This window comes from Glossina fuscipes, unplaced genomic scaffold (genome assembly GCF_014805625.2).
Source record: "Glossina fuscipes isolate IAEA_lab_2018 unplaced genomic scaffold, Yale_Gfus_2 174, whole genome shotgun sequence".
Classification (NCBI taxonomy): Eukaryota; Metazoa; Arthropoda; class Insecta; order Diptera; family Glossinidae; genus Glossina; species Glossina fuscipes.
This window is the reverse complement of record NW_023998517.1, coordinates 2,357,323-2,377,307: the sequence shown is the minus strand read 5'-3', so window position 1 is coordinate 2,377,307 and position 19,985 is coordinate 2,357,323. Positions and strand designations below refer to the sequence as shown.

The 19,985-nt window shown below is 34.5% G+C and overlaps 2 protein-coding genes across 5 annotated transcripts in view; both read right to left on the bottom strand.

Annotated features, from left to right (window-relative positions):
* Positions 1-76: 76 nt before the first annotated feature.
* Positions 77-909, bottom strand: LOC119641723. The gene is made up of 3 exons (XM_038040536.1): positions 829-909; positions 500-588; positions 77-418 (listed from the first exon to the last, which is right to left on the bottom strand). The coding sequence occupies exons 2-3, from the start codon at positions 575-577 to the stop codon at positions 98-100; spliced, it is 399 nt and encodes a 132-aa protein (XP_037896464.1). The 5' UTR covers positions 578-588; positions 829-909; the 3' UTR covers positions 77-97.
* Positions 910-1,932: 1,023 nt separating this feature from the next.
* Positions 1,933-19,985, bottom strand: part of LOC119641748 (protein single-minded) — a 46,954-nt gene continuing 28,901 nt past the window's right edge. For 3 of the 4 annotated variants that reach the window (XM_038040582.1, XM_038040584.1, XM_038040583.1), the window contains 8 exons: positions 12,968-13,162; positions 9,513-9,682; positions 9,103-9,204; positions 8,881-9,009; positions 8,615-8,814; positions 5,730-5,836; positions 5,294-5,441; positions 1,933-3,170 (listed from right to left, as the gene is read on the bottom strand). In XM_038040582.1, the coding sequence (XP_037896510.1) occupies positions 2,021-3,170; positions 5,294-5,441; positions 5,730-5,836; positions 8,615-8,814; positions 8,881-9,009; positions 9,103-9,204; positions 9,513-9,682; positions 12,968-13,162 (2,201 nt within the window). In that variant the 3' untranslated portion in view covers positions 1,933-2,020. Of the gene's footprint in view, positions 3,171-5,293; positions 5,442-5,729; positions 5,837-8,614; positions 8,815-8,880; positions 9,010-9,102; positions 9,205-9,512; positions 9,683-12,967; positions 13,163-19,748; positions 19,823-19,985 lie in introns of those variants that run through there. The other variant, XM_038040585.1, reaches the window with a different exon arrangement.

The window sequence follows — 19,985 nt, the reverse complement described above, 5'->3', positions numbered from 1 at the left end:
AAATATTTTAAATCACCTTTTGGAGTGTTTCATATATATTTTTTGAAGTCAAAAATGCAACATAAAGATTACATACACCAAAGGTATCGTACTCCACTTATGAAGAATTTGCATTAGGGCCACGACGGCGACCAAATGCAGGCACAATGTTGACGAAACGCCGATTGTATTGTATGCGTCTTTTGGCACGACCAGTCTTCTTCTTTTTCTTTTCTTGCTTCTCTACCTTCGGGGTTTGACCTTTTACCTTGCCGGCACGTGCTAGAGACCCATGCACTTTACCACCTAACATCGGCAAAGTAATATCTAATTCGAATGATGATAGGGCTGTGACAGGGACTTCATCACTTAGAGCACTGCCTTCACAATTGAGAACGATTTCTTCGATATTAAAGCCATGAAGTTGGGCGATTTCATTCTACACCAATTTTTAAACAAACACAAATCGAGGTTATAAGATTATTTGATATCTTGTAGTATCATTGTCTAAATATAGTACCTTCACCGCGCCGATTGTTATATCTGGTCGAACCTCCAACGTTTCGATGTTTTCTAAACCACGCACGAATAACTGCATTGTGTAGGCTTCTGGAAAATTTAAACCCAAAAAGAACAAAGTTTATATCCATCTTTTAACTTTCTTAGAAATTCACGCTAATACACACGTGCACACTTGCACACACACTTTAGCACTTGCAAATTTTATCAACATTATCCTTTAATTTCTTGTAATACATAAATTTTTATAAAATTTCTCTAATTCACGTTTGCAAAAAAACCAATATTGTTAAAAGTATACTTAAAATTTACGAAAACTTGCATTTTTACCTTCTCACTTTGTCAGAATTTACCAAAAAAGAAAGATGGCTACCGAATGTCGAAAGCATGGCAATTCTTCGCAGATGAACTGACAGGGATGTTTATAGCGTACGATATATAAGTTTATGTGTTGGGCAGAAATACGTAATAATATTACAAACCGAATAGAGAATGATAATGAGCGATTTGTTAATACTTTTATATCGTACGATAAAAGCAAGTCACAAATCACATAGACAGGGATGTTTATGCGTTGAGGAGAAATATGCAATAATATAACAAACTGGATAGACAATAGAAACGGAGGAATTGCATTAAATTTAATTAGTTGCGTCGGTGAGGCAAATTGTGATTATGGGTGTGAGAATAAAGTAAATAAAGTATTAGAGTGTGAGAGAAATCAAACTGTCATTTCTGTTAAAGTGAGAGAAATTGAGCTGCCATTTCTTTTAAATGAGAATTATATTATACATTTATATTGGACATTAAGTTGGATTATATTCAATATTAATGCAATAAGTTAAAAAAAGGTCACTTTAATTTCAATTCGTTTTCCTTTTCTTAATTTACTTATTTATTCATTTATTATTATAGAAAAATTATAGTTATATAAATACAAGTGTTTATATTGTTTCCTTTGTTATAATTCTGTCACTAAAATATGCATTTGCGTTATAAATAATTCTATATATATAATATGTAGGTAATCCAAATAGACATATTTACAGATATTAATAATGATAAATGAATTTTTTTGTGTTTGTTAAATTTTACAAATTATAAATGTAAACAACTGTTACAACTTTCTTACACTAAATAACAATTTGTTAAGATATACAAAAACTTTCATTCCTAAATCAAATCGTAAACACATATACAGACAGTAAAATGAAAGATCTTTTAAGTGTAAAAGAAATTGATTTGTCTGAGAACGCAATCAGATTTTTAATAATAATCCAAACGGCATCAAATAAAATGGCTTAGCCATTCAGTTCTTCATTTTCATATATTTTTGTTTAGTTTAGTTGCTTTTACTTTCTTTTTTTTTTTTTTTTTTTTTTTTATTAATATTTTATTATATTTAAGGTAGTCAAACAATGCAATAATTTATCAATAAAATAAAATGTCTGTAACGGTGGTCCGTGTTTTTCCTTTTTATCGTCTTTTTTTGCTATCCCTAGCCTATCCCTAACATTTAAGGCTAATGCACAAAGTCATTGTTTAGAAAATGTTGTGGTTCCACTATAACACTTGTGTAATGAGGGCCATTAACGTTTTTAAAACTATCGGTGAAATTGTTCGATACAATATGTTGCTGTTGCTGTTGAATGTCCATTTGCTGCAAAGGCTGATTATGTTGATGCAGATGGGCTTGGTGTACTTGTTGTCCTTGGTGTTGCGACGGTGGCGTTAATTCAGCATTCGCAACATGTTGGTGCAAATGATGTTGTTGCTGTTGATGGTGGTGTTGATGAGAACTACTATCAGAGAAATAATTCAACTCGAAGCTATGACTTAGATCACTATAAGTTGTTTGCGGAGAGGTACCATTTAGTAGGGAGGCATTGCCAGTTGATAGTTGACGATCAGATTCTGAACTACTCGAGCAACTATTGGAATTGGCTGAGAAAGGTCTTATTAGCGATGCTGACGAAACGTCAACCGTGCCATCATAATAAAAATTATTATTACTGTAATAATTATTACTATTTGTTGTGTCTGGATATTGATGCAATATATCATGTTGCAGGGAACTGCTAGAGCTGGCCAATGAGTCATTTACTGGATATAGCTGAGTATAGCTTAGAGAATCCGTAGCCGTCGGATGTGCATCTACCAAATCTGGCAAAGGCCCCTGCTGCGCATGATTTTGATGGGGATGTGAAGACTGCTGCTGATGATGATGGTGATGATGATGGTGATGATGAGGCTGATGTGACGCCGTCTGATGTCCCTGAGAAATATGCGTATGATGCGCTTGTTGTTGTTGATGATGATGGTGCTGTTGCACTTGCTGCGTCATGTATCCATTATTATTGCTAGTGTCCGAATTGCTATTTGTACTTAAAGTTGGCGTTACTGCTGTGGGTAATCGTATGGCGGCCGTTGCTTCATAGCACGTATCCATTTTCGGACTTGTACTAAGAGCACTTGCTGAAAGATTAGGAGGAGCAGCCAACATACCGTTTCCATTGTTAACATTTCCTGCATTATTTGATATATTTGGAACGGCAGCTACATGTCCAGGGTGCAAGGCAGGCGTAGGTATGGGAACTGGCGTTGAAATCGGCTCACTTTTCACAATACCCATTTGTATCTCGTTAAGCACCAGATCTTTAGACTCTTGTTCACTGCGCGTATAATAAAAAGCAAGCGACATTTATTTGTTAGAAATTCCTGACTGAATTCATCCGAATAACAATCACTTTGAAAAACAAAACTTTTCATTCGAAAAGTATCTGAGCATAACTGTGATTATTGTTTGCAATAAACTTAAAATTCAACTCAATAGACAGCAAGTCTACGTTTATAGGATAACATCGCTCTACTTTTTTCAGAAAAACAAATTTTTTTTATACCTATACCTATCACACAAGCCCAAATTAATCGAAGGACACGCCTATAGTACTACTTACACTGGAAAAACCTCTATTTTTCAAAAGGAATAAAATAATGATTTTTGCCTCATTACTCATAAACTGTTTGAAAGTATATTCCATGGGCGACACTGTAGTACTTGTACAAAAATGACGAGAGTTGGTAGTACTTGCACAAATTTAATTACAAAAATTGACCAAACCTATTTACTTGATATTATAATATATAAAAAGTTCATTTCTTTTTCCAAAACCTTTATAACGCGCAGGAGCAAACTTCAAAAGCCTCATAAGGAATACAAACTCTTGGCCAGTTTCAGATTCGGAATGCACCTAAATATATCCGCCTGTCCATCTGTTTGCCTAAATATGTGATATCAGTGGTAAATATAATATGAAGGCATCGCCCACAAATTTGCAAAAGAGTTTGAAAACGACCCAAGCCGGTCGAAGGATGCGACCAAACGCTTATGCATCAAAAACTCATAACACCGTTTCCACGTTTTTTGCTCGCTACTCATAAACTGCAACAGGTGTACGATGCAGACGTCGTTATTTTAAAAAATGGAAAAAATCGGTTGTGCTTAAGCAAGAGAGGGTGTTGAAAATTATTCCCTACCTTCCTCACAAGAAGATATGTTATCCGTCTACAAATTTGTATCAATTCTTAAATAAATATAGTGAACTGCACAACGTGGAGGGATTAACCATTTTTTTGGTAGTACAATAAATTGAGTGTGAAACGAAAGGACTTGAAGAAGGCGACAAGCTAAGTATGCTAATCTCAAGCTAAATATCGCGGTCGTCACGAATTTATACGGTGGATGACGGATATAGATATAAAAGATTCGATCGCGGTCGAATATAATGTTCTTACTTGTTTTGTCCATTTTTTTAAAATTTGATTTTGAAAAAGAACTAAAGAACTGATTTTAAAAAGAACTAAGAGAGAGAGAGAGAGGGTCGGTCTAGGCTTGTCCTTTGACAGGTTTAGGTCCATTTCAAATTCTTTTGAAAATTTGTAGGCGATATCTTCATTTTTGCGAACGGGAGAACGTTTAACACAAATACTGCATAGGCCCACAGACAGACATGCGGACCGACGAAAAGGCAGTCATGTTTAGGTGCATTCCAAACTTGAAACTGGCCAAGAATTTATGGAGTTCTCAAAGCTTGTTTCTGCGCCTTATAAAGGGATTGAAAAACAAGTAAGAAAGTTACATTCAGTCGAACCTCAATTTTTTATACCCATTTCCGTTATCCTAAAAACGACAAACAAAATAAAAGAACAACATTTTCATGCGCTTTAATATGGAGTGCGTGCGTTTCATCCAAATTTGAAGTCGTTGGCTTTAGTTTTGCGATCAGGAGAAGGTGTACAATAGACTTTACAAAGCCGGACAGCCGGACAGACGATTGCTTAAATCGTTTTAGAATTTGATACTGATCAAGAATATATGTACTTTGTGGGGTCTCTGATGCTTCCTTCTGGACATTGCAAAAGTTTTGACAAAATGTACATACCCCTCCTCTTTCGGTGATGAGCGTAAAAATATTTAGTCTAGACTACTAAGCAGCTCCACTTTGCTACAATAGCCGCCTACCCATCTGTTATTTACCTATCCAATTGCCTAATAGTTATCTTGATTTATATAAATCCAATATATATATATATATGGATCATCTATATACTAAACTTTTATCTAGACTTTAGTATAAATGTGTATTAAATCGACATAAAAATCGCTATTCAAAACTAAATGAAACCTAAGCGAGCACTTTTTTAATATATATCAAGTTTAGATGGTGAATACATTGACATATGGATATATTCACCTTAAGTGGTAGATTTCTTACATATTATTTGGGTAACTTACCTTAAAACGTAATTCACGCTAACAATGCAAACTTGACGTGTCGAACGGCTGTTATGTACTAAAGTGGCATACGATTGGACCCACACCCAACCACCGCCTTTAGTTAAGAAACGATAATATTTGGTGGTTACTTGTCCTTTATACAAAACTGAAAGCAAAAAAAAAAAAAAATATATATATATATATGTTAAGAAATTTTATCAATAAAAAATTTTATAAAAGGATTAGAGGATTATGAGAGGATATAAGGTTTTAAAAGAAACTTTTTGCGTTACACTGAACTGACGTTTTAAAACAACAGACGCCATTCAAAATTGAATAACAATAACAATACACTTTCATATACTTTTTTACATATAGCTATGTATATATATATATATACATTGATGAAAATGCCTATTTGTGTAGACATTAAAGAATAAACAAACACACTTACGTATTTGATGAGAACAACGCATGGGCAGTATATCCTGAACGTGTATGTATTTATACAATGTCTTCTCAATAAGTTCTTGCGGCTCATAACCAGTTAGATGAGAGACTCTGTAAACAAATGGAAAACAAAACAAAGAAAATGCTTACAATTGTAGTCGTATATGAGAGCCGATGAGAGTGCGACATGAAATATAGGAATATTTTTTTAATAAAAACTTTAACTGAATGAATATCGTAGAGGAAGAAGAAAAAGAAGAAGTAGAAAAAAGTGCTAGCACAAGGTAAGCCTCAGAACAGAAATGAGTTAAAAGTTGCTTCTGATTGACTCCTTTTATTTTCATTATATATTTCAACTATGTAGGAAAGGTGCACACACAAACATAACACGCACACACACACACACACACAAAGCAATATGTTCGTCTGTTAGAGCTTAACATCCCTTTTCATTACAATCAACATTGCTTTTTATGTGAGTGTGATATAAGGGTAATTGTGCGTTCATTGTTGTTATGCTTACACGCTTGATGGGATGATGTTTAGGCTTTCTTTTCAAATTCTCTTTTATTCTTCCTTCTATATTCCTAGCCGATTTCCCCTCCTTTCTACGTTCACACAAACTCTTCAGTAAATAAAAAAAAAGCAAAAAAAAAAAAAAATAATAAAATACAAAATCAAAGTAGCAGACAATTTCAAGTGGGAAATGATTTGTTTGTCTTCTCTTCAATCTCTCGCATACACATGCACTCGCACTATACGTTGAGTATGCGTGTGTTTGTGCGTCTTTATAAGTATTTGTTCCGACAAAGTTCTATGGGGGAGTCTGCCTAGCTGGTTAACGAGTGGGAAGTGACAATTCGTGGGTGTACCGCAAGATGCCTGCATATATACATCTTTCATCGTGAAATTTTCAATTTTTTTTTTTTTTTTCCTTTAATGATTAGTTGATGTGTGAAGAGGGCTAATGCATAAAATGAGTACGAGAAATACTAGTGAAAGTATCTTCATATTAAATATTTGCTCAGCATTAAATTTCTATAACATAAAAATAATAGTAAAACTTCTGTTGTTCAATACTTTTGTAAATACGAAAAATAAACTAAATACAATTAAGGAAACGAAACGCATCCTGCGCTGCTCAACCGATTCAAAGCATTCAGTCCCTTTCTTCACTTTAATTTAAATTATTAGAAATAGACTTTAAAGCAATTGCGAGTAATATATAAAATAATTTTTGGAAAGCCTTCAGTTTTCTCGTCTTACTTTTATGGGTTATTTGGAACTAATTTTAAAAGAAATCTTTCAGTTTTTGGCGTTCTTTTTTTCCCTTCCAGTCGAGTATTTCCCCGAGAGCATCTCTCGTTCATTTCATTTCTACAAGACAATACATATTATCTTTCTGGTGCCGTTACCCAATTCAACTTTAATTTTTATGTTTTCTGTACGTTACAAAAAACCACAGTTAATGTAACTGAAACCGTTTCAAAATCGCTTGAGAATCGCATCAAAATATGATCCGATCCGAACTCATTTCAACTCGGACAGACAGACAAGCTTAGGTCGAATCAGATATTGGTCCCGAATATGTATCTCAAGTCTTCTTGGATGTTGCGTACATCTTAAAACTTAATACATGTTTCATACACCACGTGGTGTATGGTATAGGTTGTGTACGAAATCCACAATTAACGAAAAATGTTTTCAAGCTCTTAACTCAACAATGTTCAACAATGTCATTCAATTTGTTGGTCGAAAGTTTCATCATATTAAAAAGCAGAGCGTTTACAGATTATACCGTCCTGGATTTCTTGATAATCGCTTGGGTTCGATCAGAATGCATATTTGAAATCTAAAAGTTTCACATAATATTGGTTTGGTTGCCTGATTGTACTCTTCGTCGTCACAAATGAAAGTCGTATACTCGGATAAGTAAATAAAAACGTTAATCATATTTTCGGATTGATGAAATGTACTCAGGATAATTGCGCAGAATAATTGTTCCATGTACAAAACCATTATAAAATCAAATGAAAAACAAGTCAGAATGCTACAGTCGGCGAAGGTAAACCATTAGATACCCTATAGTATTTCTCTTAATTAACAATACACCAAAAATTATACATTATTTTTTGGTAAGTGCACAATGTTTATCAAGCCTCTCATATTGGGAGATGCCTAAGCCTCTCCTATTGGGATTTGCCATACAAGGCTTAATTTTTTTTTAGAACTCTTATATAAGTTAGCGTTGGAAAGATAGGCCTATGTGGCCCAAATTCGATAGGGTTACTTTTTATATCAAATTATTATTATGAAAGAATTTTCATCAAGAAGTATTGAAAAAAAGACCTTTTTACCATATAACGATTTCGTTCCCGTTGAAACTGTTGTATGGCAAGGGATTCAAGAAACTGCTCCCTCCAATCCAAAGTCTTCATTTTTGATTGCCGAAATACTATTACTATGCGATTTTCGTCGCGAATTTTTAAAAATTATAATAATTTTTCTTATCACGACTTAACAATGTAAGGCGTTATAGGCGGAGACGTTGAGAAAGTGCTCCGAACCGAACTGTTTTCAGTAGCGTTTGTCCTCGTCAAAGTACCAAATATCTGCGACCCGTAAGTTGAGCAAAATAAAACATGGAGAGACACCAGACGGGCAGACGGACAGGCAAACTTAAACTGGTTCGGATATGAATCAGAAAATGATTCTAAATCGATCGATATAATGAAAGTTCGTACCTTCCTCTCCTTCTAGGTATTATGTACGCCTTGCACCCTACGTGGCATAGAGTATAATGAGATATTTCGTTGGGCGACATATCTTGGTATCAAATAATAATATTCAAAATTGAGAATATTTGGTTACTCTTCGGCAAATACATACCTAGCATCGAAGAATATTAACTTCAAGTCCATCTCCGCTCGAAACATGAACATATTTTGATGCAATTTGACTTCTGTTATGGCCGAAGTAGGTAGGGAGTGACCAACTGCAACTAAGCCCATATTACGGATACAGCCGCCTTGGCCATCGCCATAATCCGGATATATGCGAACTTTTAAATAACCAGAACAATGAATAACCTAAAGCATATTGAATTTATTTACGCTCTGCTCAAGTTTGAAAAAAAAAAATAAACAAAATTATACCTTATAACCCGATGACGTTAGGCCGGCGTTACGTTTGGCAAGAACGCATTTCATGCGTAAAAAAAAAGTCTTCTCAATTTCAATTGTATTTGTAGATTGAACTAATTGCAAAGAATTAATAAATGCGTCCTAGAATCGCGTCGCAATCGCGCATGTTAAAGAGAAAAATATTTTATTACATTTTTATAAACGATGAGGAGAACATGGCAAAAGTCAATTTACCGGATTTTGGTACATGTGAGGATGCAGCGATAATATCGCATTCATTTCATCTTGATCGTAATTATGAATGTATTCATAGATTGAATTTCCAGTTAACTCAACCTGAGGAACAGAAAAAAAAAAAAAGAAAAGAAAATGAGAAAAAGTTAATTATTAGAAAAAAGGCGTCAAAGCGATGCTCCTTTTTTCCCTTTATATTGCAAAAAGGCCAAGAATATGTAAATTTTTTTCGCTCTTCACAAACGAAAAGAATCTCTTGTCGCAATTTGTTATCAAAAGAAAATTTATGCGCATAAATTTAAATTCAACAGTAAGAAGAAAACCTCTTAAGTTATGTTCTATTTTTTGTTTTTCTTCTTTTCTTTTGCATTTTTTCTTATTTGCTTCTTGACAATCTAGACGCTACTTACTTGACTTAAGCCCAAGTGAACTGAAGCAGTTTCTGAGATGTACATAATTTTTCCATCCGGTGCAACTACAAAAATGAAACCGTCCAACGTTTGCAATAAATGCGAACCCAATTCTTTAATCGTGATGCCTCTATGCAGGGCAGGCGAAGAGCCCCAAGCCTCCCCTAGCCCTAAAATGAAAGCGAAATAGAAAATATTCATAATAAGAAAATCATTATCTAAAAAGTATTGAGCTTTTAGTACTAATACTACTAGTAAATATCAATAATCAGTATATACAATGCAAATACATACATATACATATACATACATATATACACATAAGTTCCTTAAATGTGTAACATTTTTATAGAGTTTGGAAAAAAAAAAAACAAGGGTTTCGCCTCAATTACAGCCTTGGGAAAAGATATCCCACTGTGTAATAATTTCAAAATATTTTTACCAATTAAAATCTTCAACTCACCATGAATACGTATTTAAGTATACGCTAAGAGAGAGAGAGAGAGAGAGAGAGAGAGAGAGATAAGGAGAAAGGGAAAGGGAAAAAAAGAAAACGTACGTTTTTGAACAAAGCGGGCGCAATTTCCTATAACAGGCCAACCACCTACTCACGGCATACGTTTAGGTTTCGCAAACTGGGGGGAAAAAACAAAGCGACGCAAAAACAGTTAAGTGGGAAACGACATTTTTTTTTTTGTTTTTTATATTTAATAAAGTCAGCAGACTGACATCCTGCCTACAAGGCAACCGACATAATAAACGACCAGCAATTTACACATATTTCCTTATGTCTTTTATTATGAAAATAATTATATCAATAGGCGAAAATACAAGACAATGCACCACCCCTTTCTTTTTACCTCTGCGAGATTAACAAAGCTGAGGTAAGCAGTTTTTGTTGTATTGTTCTGTCATCTCTGTTTTCTCTCTTACAAAGAGACTTTAGTATCAAATAACTAAATATGTAAAACATTTCGAATTTGTATAACGGGGACTGTTCCTCCTCCTCGCCTCTTACCTTCTTTTCTAATATACGTAAAAAGTATACTTAAAGAGGAAAAAATGCCCAATAAATAGATGGGCAGCGGGACAGTAAGTACATGATGGTCAGTGGTTGAGGAAGAGACTAACCTTCGCAGAGCTTATTAATGCGATGGTCTGGCACCCATATACACGAAAATTAACGCCGGACATATTTATAACACTGCCAACGTTATATGGAATGCATTCATCGAACTCATATGTGAATGTCCATTTCACCAAGAACTCATTCTTCTATTCAAAAAAGTAAATAGCATTTGAGATCGCTTCAGAAGGAAGATGATGCTAATGACGGCGACACACATATGTAGAAGATGATTAAGAAGACAAGATCTGATCATTTTCGAGTATCTTCCATTTAGATGACCTTATGCAGGTAAAGTCTGTTTTAACACAATAACGAGAAGCCGCGTATAGTGTTGGGAGTACAAATTAGTTCGGTCCGATTCGGTAGGAGATAATGTACATAGTGCTTTAAGCTCTAGACGACTGTAAAATTTATCACATTAAAGAGAGTACAATACGTAGTGGCTTTTTGGAGCTTTGAATAGGTGTAGTTTTGTGCCAAAAAAAAAATGAAATTTTCTGGAAAATTTTACTTTTCCCGCCTAGTTTAAAGGATAACGCGGCGCGAGTGACGAACAGTGGATGCGCTACAATATCCAAAGCCTAAATGATCATGATAGAGAGGATGCGGTCCAATCCCTTCGATAATAGGGCCGAATGCGCTTGATGGCCCCGCTTGAGGGGATTTTTTAAAGTACGTTCCAACCAAATGAAACCGTCACTAAAGAGTACTGCAATCACAATAATTGATGCAACTGCGATAAAAAGTTGAACGTGATATACAAAACTCGCTCAAGAAATGTTTGCTGTTCTAACCTGAAATGTCCTAAGCGATCTCATTGTAAACAGCAGATGTTACTCCTATCAGCTAACGCAGTTTTCAACAGACGACTTATTGTTTGTTCGACTTCTGCTGCGATTCTTATGACGACGCTCACAAGCTAATTCCTTTATGATAACCTTAAAAGCCAAGACTTTTTTCGAGATGAAAGTGGAAAATTGGCTGAAAGATGGGAAAAAGCCGTAGGTATCGATGGACGATACTTAAATTAAAATGCTTTGTACCAGTGTCTCTGAATAACGCTTTATGGTTACAAGAAAAAACCCTCCAACGATTTAATGGTCTTTGAGAGAAAGAGAGAGAGAGAGAGAGAGAGAGAGAGAGAGAGAGAGAGAGAGAAGAGATTTGTTCTTCTGCAGAAAACGATCTGAAGAAAATGCGAAAATGGTGGCAACAGACACTTGTAACTTTTCGAAGAAATACGGTTGCTTTGGATAACAAGAGTGCAACGTTCTCTCCAAACAAGCTGAATGTAACTTTTTTGCTAGTTTCAGAATGCAGATCTTTTGTGCCTTCCTCCGTGGGCAACGCGTTTAATGCAAGTCTAAGCTGCACATAACGAATAAAATTAATATTGAACAGCCTTTGTTCAAGGCATTGCCTTTACGGTACTATTATTACCTTTTCTTTCTTTGCAAATATTTCGCTACTAATGAAATAACATGAAAGAAAAAAACGGAAAGGATAGGAAAGAATTCAAGACATCTTTGTTGTTGCGTATGTTTTTCTTTTTTTTTTTTTTATTTATTTATTATTTGTGCACTAACAATGTCCTGCTGGGAATCGCAGCGTGAGTTATACAACGAATCTAACGAGCGTACAATCGTAATGCCATCTAAACCATTACAGATCATTTGACATAGCCGCAGGAAATTAACGCTTGATATCAACAACGTGTTGTTAGAAGGACATGTGACTTTGATTCTCACACGTCACGAAGGGAGGACGACAAGTAAATAAACGAAATTCGCAAAGAAAACAAACGAAAAAACAAAGAAAAACAAATGAAATAAAGGGCATGAGTCCAAACGCGTGACATAGTCTAAAAGAAAGCGAGAGCAATATCATTAATTGTTTTTTTTTTATCAAAACGTAAAACAAAACTCATCAAACACTAGTAATAATAGTAATAACCGCATAAAAAACAACAACAACAACAACAACAAGAGTATTCCGCCTGTCAAACATCCTTCAGGTATTCGAAGACTTGAAAGGGGCAAAATTTTTGTCGTTTGTCTTGCTCGTGGCAAGCGACCACTTACTTCCATCAAATCGATTTAAGAAAAACTCGACAATTTGAAAAGTCGTATGCTTTCGCAATATTGCTGTCTGTGCGTGTAACACACCACACTTGTTACTGCAAAGCATTTAAAAAAAAGTTTCCCTTTACGAGGAAAAAAACTCATAGTTCTCTTAAAGCACCGTCTAATATATAAAACACTTACACTTGAACTCTATGCAAATATATAGTAAGCAAAGTGACTCGTTCCGACCGAAGAAAACTTACCTTCTGGAAATACTTGGCGCATTTTCAAATAAGAGGTTGTCAACCGTATTACTGAAGCTTTATCCAATTGTGATGTAGTCGCACTTGGTAGTGGCAGTAATTTGGCCAATTCGAAAAATTCCGCATTTTCCTTTTCACGTCTGGTACGAGCGGCATTTTTACTTTTCTCCTTCATCGCAAAACTTTTCGCTAAGCCTAAAACGAATACCGAGACAAAAATATGCATTTAACGATACAAATCGAAGATAGCGAAAAAATAAAACAAAACAAATACATATAAACAAGAACAAACACAGAGATAGATAGATATATAGAAGATAAACACATGAGAGATACATATTTGTAATTGTTAAAATAGAACGCACCCAGTTTATGTTCATTGCGATTGCGTACACTTTTCCGCCTATACGTCATAGTTAAAATGTATTCTCGTTCGAATATATTCAAAATAACATTAAAATGCGATGTTTACTGTATGATCACCTGTTTTAAACTAATTCCAAAAATTTTTCCAATTTTGAAATCTTTCTATATATTTCCCTTCCTTCCTCTCTTCCAATTTCTTAATATACAAAGCTATTGTGCAAATCTTTTTTTTTTTTTTATTTATATATGAGGCATGAAGCATTTCTTGCTATTGGTTCTGCCAGTGCAAAGCATCCATTTTACTTTCACGATCTTATTGACTACCTGCGTTAGCATACAAAATAAACTCTAGTCAAGGAACAGTGTTCAACCAGACATTATTGTTGTTGGGTTTTGTCAAAATTTTTGGCTTTTTTTTTTTTGCATTGTAAATTTAGGTAGACAAATATGTCCGCACAAGATTATTCTTATTGTGCATTCAGTCAGTCAGTCATTCATTCATTCATTTATTCATTCATTCATTCATGTATTTATTCGTATCATTAATTTATCAGCAGTGTTTTCATTATGGACGTTTTGTTGTCCATGCAAAAATTTCTTATTATTTTCGTACACGGTTCCGCCATCAAGACCTGAGGATTTCATCTATTCATAACACAACATTTCATACCGCAATACATGCATGCAGGACTCTTGACTTATATATATAATTCTTACTTGGATATTTTTTGTACTTTTCAACACAAATAAGAATATTTATTGACTTTAGCATTGTACATAGAGATGCATACACACACACACACACACACAAACACACATTTAGATGAGTAGATGATTTTTCTTTTTAAGTTTTTGCACTTATTTTATATATATGTACTCAACGTTCGAGTTTATATTGATTTTTTTTTTTTTTTTTTTTTATAAAGATACAAATAAGTGCATATCTATAAATTTTTAAAACACACAACGTTCGCAGTTAGTTTACATCTATTCTTCATTTTCCAATTGTTTGGATTTTCCAGCAACAAGTCATATTTTCATTGATAAAAATAATCCGTACGTGATTTTAGTAAAATTTTTGCAAAAATTTCATGTATTCCTATACATTATTCTCTCATGCACATATTCGAGCATATATATATGTATATTTCGATATATTATATGTAGGCATAGACTCGGACTACTGGTGTCATTTTGATGTGTATTATGTTCCATTAAAATACACATTTATATATGTGTATGTGTATAGCTTAATATTTATTTACCATTATATAGTCATTTCTGTATAAATGTTGGCGACAACTATGTTCGTAGGTATATGAAAATATGTTAATAAAATCAATGCAAATTTTTCTCATAAAAATCATGTTTAAATCCTTCCTTCCTTCCTTTGACATTTTTCCATCCAAAAGGCGAACTTTACATACATATTGTTATACACCCCAATGGCTGGATACGTGGCAAACAATACCATTGAGAACAAATCGAAATGAATTTGTTTTCATTTGAAACGTTCATGTGATAGAAAAGCTAGAACTGTTTGTTCCCCTTTTTCTACAAATTGAGCGAAATTAAAAAAATTTCTTTATTAATTCACGAACAGAGGAGTTTAGTTACAACAGTAATTCAGTTAAGTTAAAGAATTAGAAAAAAATACTTAACTAACTTTTTAACTGAATTATTATCAATTAAAGATTTAGGAACAACAAATGAAAACAATTTCGTGAGGTCAGGTCATTCCAAATAAAAATTAGACCATAATTAAAATCAAAATTTAAGTATAACTTGTCTGTATGTATAGGCAGGAGCTTTCAAGCTTTGCGACGAGACCCTCAATCGCATTCGGCAAAAGGTTCACCCAACTGCAGCGACGAAAGTGTGTCCAAAACTCTCGAAATCTTTGAAAGTCGACGTAATACAGGCTGTGTTATAGAGGGCAAGTGCTCTATAGATGTGACATAAAAGACATTTACCCACCAATTAAGCAAATCACCCACCCGCCTTGAAGATACCTGCAAACCGCACAGCATACTATCGCGATATACATGCTTAGGTCTGCATTTCAAGACGAACCTTCGCAGACACTACTTCCTCTATCTCTAGCTATAAACGTCTCTGAACACTACCGTGCCCGCAAGTATGTAGTACGTCCCCTGAATAACTGGTCTTAAAAAACAAAAGCCGTTCCTTAAATGCCCTATATGGCCTTCCTTAATACAACCTCTCACCTAAGATATCAAGAGTTCGATTTTGCTGATATATAAAGGATAACTTTTTTGAAGAAATCTTATCCACATTTAACATATGTTGCATTAAGTCACTTAGAATATACTCTCGCTTTAAGTTTTATATTTTGCACAAAGTCCCATCCTCCATCCCGTCCAAAATTTCTATTCTATTTCTATATTTTCCTCAATTTTTTTTTGTTTTTTTTTTATATAACGAATGAAAATAAATAAATAAATAGTAAAGAAGTAAGAAATTTACATTTGATGGTGACCGAATCTATAATACCCATCACCGTTATTCTAAAAAAGACTAAAAAAAAGGAAGAGACGAAATTTTCATATACTGTAATATTGGGCGGATGCGTCTGATTTCTTCTATTTTTAGAATAAAAGTTAAAATTTATATGGTGTATGTGTTCCACGTTAGGAATAAGATAAATGTGGACGTTGTCCTTTGGAAAATGTGGATCATTTTTGAATTCTTTTGCAAATTTGCGGACGATACCATTGTGGCAGTTGAGCAGACCGACATATGGACATGCCTAGGTGCATTCCGAGTTTGAAACTGGCCAAGGACTTGTATACTTGTCACTGCTTTCGAAGTTTGCTTCTGCGCGTTATAAAGATATTAAAAAAAAAAAAAAAATTTCTGTACAGGTACTAGAGAATTGCCCATAGAATATATGTTCAAAGTTTTGTAGCTTCCTGTAGTGTCGAAAAAAGTCGATTTTCCATTCCTTTTGAAAAACAGAGACATTCTCAGTTTACTCAGTGCTTCTGTAGGCAAATCCTTCGTCCCTTTTCGTCCATCTCCAATGGCAATCCGCGTGCGAGTATTTCAAATGTTTGCACAAAATTTGATAGACCAATTTTTGCGGCCAGGAGAATATTTACAATAGAGATTACTCAGATGGACATACTTAAATCGATTCAGAATTTCATGCTGACCAAGCACATATATACTTTGTCGGATCTCTAAAAACTTTTACTAGTCGTTGTGAAGGCATTAGAATGGGTTCGGTGTAATGAAGAGTAGTCCTTCCACACAAACTTAATATATGATTGTTTCGGAAGTGGTGTAGAGTACAATAACAAATCAAACTTATAACTACTTTTATAAAATAGAGCGTTACCCGAATCAGTTTCGTCCGAAACATTTCAGCGTGGCACGTTTCACAAAAATATTTTGAAAGTGCACCCTGTAAGTTAATTGCAAATATAAGTCGGCGGACTTCAAGCAGATGATGGTGTTCAATTTATTGTTTATATTTATTGAGGAAATAGTTTTGAAACAATGCGTGTAATAGAAGTTCGATCTATCTCCAGGGCTTTTGGGAATTGCACATACACGCCCACATTGCGCTCTTAGGACAAACAAACAAAACAACAATGCCACACCCAAAGCCTGGAAAAAAAAAACAAGGCAAATCATTATAACCTGGCAAGGCCGGTGTTAGATACCATACAGCATTTCATTGATTTCCGTGATAAAGCACCAAGCCCCTACCTTTCATGAAAATTCCAATATTATTTTTTATTAGAACCCTCGTAGGGAATGGAACCCAAAAAATAGATCTATGTAGTCCGAAGAGTAATTTCTACGTCAAATTATTATTACCAAAGAACTTTCACCAAAAAATATTTGAAGCTTGACAGTTTTCGTAGACAGGATGGGTCCGATCAAATCAAAAATTTTTCACACCAACCTAGAATATTGAAATTCTATTACTTAATAATTTCTGTCGAGGAATTTTGAAAATTACAATATTTTTTCATATATAACGGTTTTTAAAGAAAACAACATAATGTGCGAGGTCATCGAAAAAATGATTCGCCGCGAAACCATTTTAAATAGACTTTGTCCTTCAACCGAAACATGTCGACATATTAAACTTCATTATTATCTCAAAAATTGCTGGCTGTGGGTTGAACACAAGACATCAAGAGGGATGGATGGACGGGGAGGGACGCTTAAATCAGATAAGAAAGTACCTTTAAATCGATCGGTATAATAAAAGGTGAGTCTATTTCAAGTTCTTTTGCGTGTTGTACATATACGTCTATAGGCATAGAAACTATTTACTAACTTGCCGAGAAAGGAAACGTTTAGAAGAAACATGCATCTTTGTAATCAATGAGTGCTTGCTTATAAGTAGTAACAAAACACATTCTCATGCCATAACATTGGAACATTGAAAACCTAGCAAATTACCGATCATTTATACATTGGTTTTAATTGTAGCATGTCGAAGAAGTACGAAAAATGAATCTTCAGAATCGTTTCACATCAATGATTGAACATTTTTTTGATAATTGTAGGCGAGCGACAAAGGCGGTTGATCGAAATCGTCTTCAAACCGACCCTGTACACGGCCCTTTTCGATAAAAGGCATATATTTAACGCATTTCGGAAACTTTCCTCAGCGTTGAATGTTGTAAAGCCACCATTTAAAGCTAGTATAATGGCAATGCTTTGGAAAGGTTAAGCAAGTTATAAAATGCAACGAACACAACGAACACGACACGTTATAATGCGCAAGACTAAAAATGAACATAAATCAAAGCCAACTACAACAAAACCAGCAATAAAAGCAATTTGTGACTATTATTATGTAACACAATTAAATAAATTATATATATATATATATATATATACATACATACATAAGTACATACACATAAGCACATCTAAGAAATAATAACGAAGGATAGGAAGCAAACTAAACGATGGGGAGAAAACATTACAATATAGGGCAGTTGGCAAAAGTCGTAAAAGTGATACTCAAGCATAACAACAAAAATCATATGTCACAAAGCAGCAACCTACATTCTAACCAACTTGGACGTACAAAACGTAGGCTGTGATTCTTCGGAAAACGGACATTAAAGGCAACAAAATTTTTTTTGTCGTAATGGTTCGTCGTACCGATATACAAAGCTAATCCTAAATATATATGTGATGACATGAACAAATATTAAAATGTTGCATGCTCGGCTTAAAAGAATAGTTGTGATGTTAAGCAAATAACAAAACTGTGTGCGTTCAATGCAAGATGAAACTTGAGCACCCTGCAACTTTAGAAAGAACTGGAGGAACATTCAATCGAACGAGCTGAGGAATAGATACGAGGTCACAAGCGAAGGTTGCAAGATAGAGAAACGACACGACGAACATACGAATGAATTGATGTTAGTGCAAAGCACAAGTCTAGCGATTAGTTGAACGTACAACATACGTGCATTGATTAGACAAACATGAGCAAGATCGTTTTGAATCGAATACTGATCGATGTCGACAATACGTAAGTTAGTCTCTGGACGACATTTACTTAAAAGTTACAAACCGAAAGATAATTTTAGCGCATCCCATTTTGGGAGACGAAATGGAAGGGTGTAAAAAAATATTTTTTACTATAATTTAAAAAGATGCCTAGACTAGACTCCTGCAACGTAATAGGTTGGCGGTAATTTTTTACAGAGTATTGAAAAAAAACAGAGCTAAAATTTAACGAATGGTTAAAATTTACGTAAGTGCATAAATGTCGCGATTATGTGTGTACATAAGCATTGTCCTGACGGCGTATATAAGAAGAAGTTATGACGCAAACTTATTCTCTTATTCATGATGACATCTTGCATATAAGTCATACGTAATTTCAATACTTTGATAGACACATACGTACATAGTCTAGTAAAAAGGTCCATTCGTGGATTGCAAGTTAGGTTTGTTTTGTTGTTTATTTGCGAAAGCATAGAAATGCATTTACCGAAATGTTTCGCGTGCACATATGGCCTATTACATGAGCCCTGAGCAGCTTGAGAGCAATGTATAAACTGAAGCTATCATGTCCTTCGTAAAGGTAAACTGCATCAATAAATGTAAATAAGGAAAATTCCGAATCGGAAATGACCAGAGACTATTTTCACGTGTTCAGTTCGACTAAGGAAAAACACACATACATTCGGCGAAAGGGATTTTCCAATAGTACAGGGCATACAGTACGTGCAGACACACAAGCACACCTGCATATGTATGTGCGCAGCTTGAGTGTTCACGATAAAATTTCTCTAAGAAATCCAATTTTATGCGGGGAATTTTTGAAAAAAAAAAGAAAAAAACACGAAAAGTGAAAAATGTGTTTCTTAGTCTACGATGGAATGTTGAAGCGTTACAGGTTTGTTTTTACCTGGCTGCTGATATCATCGACGCAGATAGTTACACATATGGGAAAATTGTTCTTTAAACATATATCTGCACTGCACTGGGCTATGATTATTTTCATATGGCGAAACGAGTTGCTGGGAATTTTCTACCCATAAATGGAAATAACTTAGCATACGTTCTAAATGTGCCAAACATATGATGCATTTTTTTCACAATTTCAATACACGTAAACTGAATGCTGGCACGGTTGGTGTTGGTG

What these genes read in the sequence shown, in the direction of transcription:
- LOC119641723 (XM_038040536.1), bottom strand. Translation starts at nt 577, where the DNA reads ATGCAGTTATTCGTGCGTGGTTTAGAAAACATCGAAACGTTGGAGGTT. An exon ending in TAACAATCGGCGCGGTGAAG is followed by an intron (nt 419 to 499) that starts GTACTATATTTA and finishes AAATTGGTGTAG; the next exon opens with AATGAAATCGCCCAACTTCA.